The sequence below is a fragment of the Etheostoma spectabile genome, chromosome 12, assembly GCF_008692095.1.
Source record: "Etheostoma spectabile isolate EspeVRDwgs_2016 chromosome 12, UIUC_Espe_1.0, whole genome shotgun sequence".
Lineage (NCBI taxonomy): Eukaryota > Metazoa > Chordata > Actinopteri > Perciformes > Percidae > Etheostoma > Etheostoma spectabile.
The window spans coordinates 32,126,817-32,133,868 of record NC_045744.1 but is presented as its reverse complement, the minus strand read 5'-3'; the positions used below and the strand labels follow the sequence as shown (position 1 = coordinate 32,133,868).

The 7,052-nt window shown below is 43.6% G+C and overlaps 1 protein-coding gene across 2 annotated transcripts in view; it reads left to right on the top strand.

Moving 5' to 3' along the window:
* The first annotated feature begins 767 nt into the window (after positions 1–767).
* The window catches only part of hace1 (HECT domain and ankyrin repeat containing E3 ubiquitin protein ligase 1), a 52,395-nt gene continuing 46,110 nt past the window's right edge, over positions 768–7,052 (top strand). For both annotated transcript variants that reach the window (XM_032530414.1, XM_032530413.1), the window contains exons 1-4: positions 768–1,086; positions 2,094–2,148; positions 2,348–2,437; positions 4,020–4,124. In XM_032530414.1, coding sequence (XP_032386305.1) covers positions 996–1,086; positions 2,094–2,148; positions 2,348–2,437; positions 4,020–4,124 — 341 coding nt within the window. In that variant the 5' untranslated portion in view covers positions 768–995. The remainder of the gene's footprint in view (positions 1,087–2,093; positions 2,149–2,347; positions 2,438–4,019; positions 4,125–7,052) is intronic.

The window sequence follows — 7,052 nt, the reverse complement described above, 5'->3', positions numbered from 1 at the left end:
TTTTATACTGTAAAAAACAAGTACGGTTATGATACTGTAATCGCGTAGTTACCGCAAAAATACAATGAAAAGTCTAACAGTGTATGGTAGGCTATCTCTGGTCTGCATAGTTTAGTAACAGTAGGCCTACAGTCACAGGCCCAGCATTTTTTATACAGACAGCCACGAAGATCATGGGGAACCCAGTCTTCAGGATATTTTTCAACAAACCTTTATGAGAAAAAAATCATCTCAGATCCAACATGCTAAGTATCAGCTCCTCCCCTCAGACGGATGATAGCCCACAGGGTTCTCTAATACACCCATGGGTTCACCCAATTAGTGGATCCTGTGCTCCACAGTTTCAAACAATCCCTATTTCCAGTCTTTAACTCTATAGGCTAATATGTTGTGGCTGCCCTTGTCCTTCTTGATAGATAATAAACAATATATTTGTATTATGTGCGTACCTATTCTGATTTAGATTGATGGCCACTTGCAATTGATGAATGAATTATTTATTTTTTTGGCGGGGATTTTATATTGCAGACCCTGTCATAGCCAAGGCAAATTTCCCTCTGGGGCAATCAGACCTAGTCTATCTTATCTTACGTTATCTTACACGTATTTATATTCAAAGGACGACTGGCTTTTGCCTGTGGTTTCCGCATACGACGGCTGATTTGACCTTTGCAATTTACACTCAACATGCAAAACCGGTGCTGTATTTTGAGCCCAATAGCCTTTAAAACTACATCACCCACACTGCATAGCACCTAAACGTCATCACAACAGGAAGTATCAGAGGCTAGGCAATTACGTTGTCGGTGTATGGCCAGGGCACTGTGAAAATGTACCGTACTGTACTCTCTGTAAATCAGTTTGTTTGAAGAGACGCGGTTCCCCTTCTGCCAGCGCTCATGGACGACGCCCAGGAACAACACCCCCCCATCAGGAACAAATAAATCGGGCGGGCGAGCCTGTTCGCTCCGTTCATCTCGGTGGACAGCTCACCTATGATGGAACGGGCGATGGAGCAGCTCAACGTACAGCTCAGTCGGCTGACCCGTTCCCTTCGCCGGGCCAGGACCGTAGAACTCCCAGACGGTAACCATACAGGATGCTAAAGGCTTTAGCTAAAACAGCGCGAGCTGGCAGTGGAAACCGTGATGTTCACGTGGTAATACAGTCATACGGAGGTGTCCTAGCACCCTGCCTCGGCCTCTGTCAGCCACACTGATTTTGTCTGTTAAGTTAGTCAATGTAACGTAACGTATTCAGTTTGCTAGCTTTGACAGTCTAGCATACAGCAGCAGGCAGCCAGAGGAAGTTTCAGTGTTTTGTTATTCAGTCTGACGTGACAGCACGAACTGAAGCTCAGTTTACTATATACATTTTATTTTTTATTGTGCTATTGGAATTCTCTACACTGGACTGTTGAAAGCAAGCAGCAGACCAGCGCAATATCTTTTTTGTTGTTGCAAATTTCAACTTTTTTTAGTCTAAAATATGTCCCATGGCATGAACATTTTAATTTTTTAACATTAATATGCGTTCCCCCAGCCTGCCTATGGTCCCCCAGTGGCTAGAAATGGCAATAGGTGTAAACCGAGCCCTGGGTATCCTGCTCTGCCTTTGAGAAAATGACAACTTAGATGGGCCGATCTGGAATCTTGCTCCTTATTAAGGTCTATATAAAGATACTTCAGATATGTTATTAGGGGACCACTAAGGTCTATATAAAAGCATCCAAACAGCAACATGTCATGTGACCTTTAATCACATGAACCATCAATGGGGTGTTATGATTTACAACAAAAGTGTTTCTGGAGTTCAGCAAGGAAACCTGTCTGGTCCAGGGTATTTGTTATTTGGCTTCTGGTGTAGGTCTTAGTAGAGTTCATCTAAAGTCTGGTGAGTCTAGTAGGTGTGTTACAATTCCCCAAATCCACAATTCGTTTTCACATTCAATTTTTAAAGTCACAATTCAGTGCAAAACGGTAAGGGTTCAGGTATACTTTGGTAAGACATATTGTCTGTTTGGAAGTGTTAAATTTGTCAGGTTTGGTCAAGTTCAGCTGTAATAGTTTTGTCTTCTGTTTCTCCCAACACAGACAATGAGACTGCTGTGTACACACTTATGCCAATGGTCATGGCTGACCAGCACAGGTAAGCATCAAACCAGACCGTACAGCATGTGCAATTTATTGCCGTTGCGACACTGTGATCCCAGCACTTGAGTAACAATGGATGCAAGTCTCATTATGTCTATACTTTTTTCTATAAATTTGTTACCACTGATTTATAGTGAATTTGCGTTGTCGTCTCCAGAGGAAATGACGTACTTGTTCCATCCTGTCTCTAAAAGGTCAGTGTCAGAGTTGCTGCTCAACTCAAAGTTTGATGTGAACTACGCCTTTGGACGAGTCAAGAGAAGTCTGCTACACATCGCTGCCAAGTAAGACATTACTCTGTTCTCATTTAAAAGTAGGCACACCCTTAAATTTGATATATTTAACAAAGTAGTAGGGAGGAAAATGTTTGAGGTGCAGTGCAGCCTTGTGCCCAAGTAGTGTGTGACAACACAGTAGACCTAGACCAGCCAATATTAGCTCTGATATCTGATATATGGGTATGGGTGTTGGCTGAGGTAATATAGAAACAGTGTCTTCCTTAAATAGTTTGTCTAACAATGACTTTTTGCAGTAGATTTTTCAACTATAAAATGTCATGCTCATTGTTTTATAGAAAAGTATCAGTTGTATCATTGTCATTTTATGAATATCGGTATTTTCTTCAGAAATCCAGTATTGGTCGGGCTATGACTCATAGGGGGGATGCAGAGGTTGGGGGACCTTATTTGTGCTGCTCACATGGTTTCCATGCTAAAGGCATCCAAACACTTTGCTACAATGCTTCTGCTTTGAAAGGTGGATACTGTGTTTTTATTTGGTGCTAACACACCAGGGAAATCGTCCGCCATCGTTCCGAGTTGGGCCGATGGTGAGCCGTGTTTTTGTGGTGCGTCCTGCACCGTCGCCGCTCGTCGACCCTCGTCGGCTTTTTTTGGCCGATTCAACATCTATAAAAGTCTATAATGGAGAGACCACAGACTTTTGACCGGTAGTGTATTGACTTGTACAGGTATATTTATCTCAATAAACAAATGTCTTTTGAAAGATCTACATACCTACACATTAGTATAACAAATAGAATGATGTTCTGTACCATATAACACAAGACCTCTCTTCCTCATTCCCTCTACACTGTGGCTGGTGCTAGTCTGAGCACTGAGCCTCCTAGCAAGCAAGGTAGCTAAGTAGCCAGCCGGCCAGCCAGTAAATTAATAAAACGTAACAACTTAATGTTTCATTCACGCACTGTGGTCACAGCGTAGGAAAGACGTCCTGGCAGGGAGTGAGGCAGAGGGACGCACGTTCGGTGCTGTCGTTCGCTGATTTTGGCAAACGCTGTTGTATATAATCATAGCGATGGTTGGAATATCCGGTTTCCTTTTTTGAATGATAAATAGATTACGTATAGATGCTGGCATGGGGAGTTATTTCCTCTCATGCAAGCGCAGAACATACAATCTTATACAAGGTCCAGTATTAAGTTCAAGCTCAAAGATTGTTGTTCCCATCAGTCATTTACACACAAAAAACACAGGAAAATAGGGTAGGAAAAAACTTAGCTACCCTTTAAGCTCATCTCAATAATGGAAGGGTCAGTTTATCCAAATTGTTTAAAAAAACTATTTTGGTGTCTATTTCTTTGGAAGTCCTCTCTAGTGAGATCTATGGGTTATCCAAAGTAACTGGGACAGGGTTTCTGGAAAGAGATGTAGTTTTCAGTGGGAGGTGAGAGAGTAAATCTGTGGTAAACATAGCTACCTTCTGGTGTTTATGAAACGGTTATACATTTTGAAAGCCATGCTAAATGAATTCTCTGTCACGTGTTGAGCAGGGGTGATTTTGTGTGCATGCAGGACAGTTGTCTTGTCTGCCGACTCTTAGTTGCTCTGTGTTGTCGCTGTACAGCTGTGGGTCAGTGGAGTGTCTGGTTCTGCTGCTGAAGAGAGGAGCCAACCCAAACTACCAGGACATCTCAGGCTGTACCCCTCTGCACCTCGCTGCTAGGAATGGGTATGAGCCTCATAGTACATACATTCTCTGTTTACAATTTTGTGTTTAGATTTTATTCAAGGTCTTGTGACAATTGGTCCACTTTCAGACATGAAGAAGGGAAGATTTAGTCATCTTCCCGGCCTTCAGCTGGCACATTGCTGCCTGTGAAACCAATGACAGGAATTTGGATCGCGTCATGCATGTGTGTGCATCAGGAAGTGAGCAGGGCAGTTGGCCAAACTCACATTTTGTGTGTGACACATTGACACATCTGTGTTATCTTCCGTGTCCATCACATAATGTCATTAGGCCCAAAAGGCTTTTTCCCTATAGACGTCTGCGGAGACATTTTTTTCAAGCGTCCAACCCCAACCAAATGACTGAATTTGATCCTATTGGTTTGATAACACTTGGAAAGTCTAGCAGAGCTGCACAATCAAATCATTTATTTTTTTGATTTATTAGGACAATGCACATTAATCAACATTTTGGTAAATGCGCCAGTGTTAGCCAGTCGGAAAATTTTCAACTGTAGTTCTAGTTACCTAGAATGCATGTTTTTATGGTGGGAGGAAACCGGAGCACCCAGAGGAAACCCACGCAAACATCGGGAGGACATGCCCTGCCCGGAACTCTGTCCAGATCGGGGATCTGCAGTGTTTAGTGGCTGTGAGGCAGCAGTGCTAACCACTGAGCCACCGCGCTAGCCTTATTAGTTTCCCCCATTCAAGTTAGCCGAGTGCTAAACCGGAAGCAGCCGGCTCGGCTCTCTAATGCGCATCAAAGGTCCCCACGACAGTGCAGATCATCAGGGTAAATCTATGCGTCGAAGATCAACTTTTTTGGCTTAAAACGCGACTAAGCAACTCTCATACTGTAGGAATGAACCAGGGCTCCGCCTCAAATTCTGTATCCAAGTTTTTTGTTTTATACATCCATGGTGTGCATGCATGTGCGTCCTCGTGTGTGAGCATGAGACAAGCAAAATTGGCGACCGCTCATTAAAAAAAGTCTCCATAGCGCTTCTAGAGGTTAAAACACCACAGGATACCTTGAACTCCTCTCTAGGAATGCTGCCAGTGGGTTTTAGCGGGTGACAAGATTTTTCTTTGTCCTGATATTGGCCCCTCACTGATCATTCCAGTAATTTGTACCATCCCAGACAACCTCCTTCAGTATAGAATTGACATGTGAGTGGACATTAGCTGACACTGCATGCTCTGTAATCTGAGCTCACCCAGCCTTCCATTGGCTAGCCAGACACAAATATCAGCAAATTGAGGGCCCAGTTTTGGGGCAAGGTTGGAGGCTGGGGAGTGGCCTCGACCAACTGTCCCTTTGCTCGTTTGAAAGCCATGATCACCCAGTCTGTCTCTCATGGGCGGGCCAAATTCTCTGGGCAGGCAAATCAGAGAAAGGGGAGGTAACCTTGCCCCTTATGACCTCAAAAGAGGCAAGATTCCAGATCAGCCCATCTGAGCTTTAATTTTCTCAAAGGCAGAGCAGGATACCCAGGGCTTTGTTTACACCTATCACCATTTCTAGCCACTGGGGGACCATAGGCAGGCTGGGGAAACGCATATTAATGTTAAAAAAAACTCAAAGTGAAGTGACTGTAACCCCTTTCACAAAGAGATTCCGCAATAGCGCCGCAATGAAGGTCTGCTGTTATATCTGCTTTGCTCTCACACTGAACTAACAAAGGTGGTGCAGTGCCGCCCAGTGTGTGATTTCACATGGTATGCAGCATTCCATGAACAAAAGAGGCACGCAGGAACGCTGCTTTGTTACATTTAGAACTGCCTGTGGGTCCACTTGTTTGAGTTTGAATTCAGGTTCACCAAACAACAAAAAAGCAGAATTTACATCATTTTAGAAAAATAAAGGTGTGTGTGTGTGTGTGTGTGTGTGTGTGTGTGTGTGTGTGTGTGTGTGTGTGTGTGTGTGTGTGTGTGTGTGTGTGTGTGTGTGTGTGTGTGTGTGTGTGTGTGTGTGTGTGTGTGTGTGTGTGTGTGTGTGTGTGTGTGTGTGTGTGTGTGTGTAAAGCCCATGTTGCAAGTTACCACCACTGTTGATTATTGGGTAAAAAAAGCACTCAAGATATGTTATCATTTTTAAAAATGTCTCCAAATAGTTTTAAAAGTTAGTTTTTGGTCATTTTTGGTATTCGCGGGTTTATGGAGTCAATTCAGCGATGACGTCACAGAGGGAGTTAAGTCTCAGCCTGGCACTAAACTACGGTACTGACTGGGATGAGAAGAGGAGGAAAGGCGCAGCCGAATAATTACGAACCTGACAGACGTGAGAGGGCAAATGAGGAATTGTCAAGATTGTGGGAAAGTCTCCTTCATTTATTCCTTATTTAGCAACGCAGCAGTGCATACAATGACTTTACTTTTTACTGTCAGTGAATAGCAGCGAGTTTGGCCGGCCGTGTGTGTGGCGCGAAGCTGCGGTGGAGAGCGGTGCTGTAGGGGACTGAACCTCCGGTCGGGAAGCTCGCCCCGCGATCAGCTGATCTGACGATGCCTAAATCCGTTTGTGACATTTCAGACCGGATCATGGTCCCCCCCCCAAAACATTAAAGTTTGGTTAAACAACAATGAACAGAGTGAAATTTAACATATGTTTTTTTATTTGAGAAAAAAATCACTTTAAAATAAATCCATATGGAAGTTTTTAAGGAAGTTGGAGCAAAATCAATATTTTACGGATTACGATTAGCTGAGAACTCCATAAAACATGTTCACAGTATACTCAACGGTACACGTATTTGTACAGCGTTGCATCCTTAAAAAGTTTTTTTAAAGCTTGTCCGAGTCCGTTGTGAGGTTGAAACATCCACACCAGTCCAGGCTTTGGATGAATCACGGAGTTCAGACTCTTACACTGAGAATCTGAACTTTATTCCCCTGGTCTGCAGACTGCTCGCCGCAGATGGAGCTC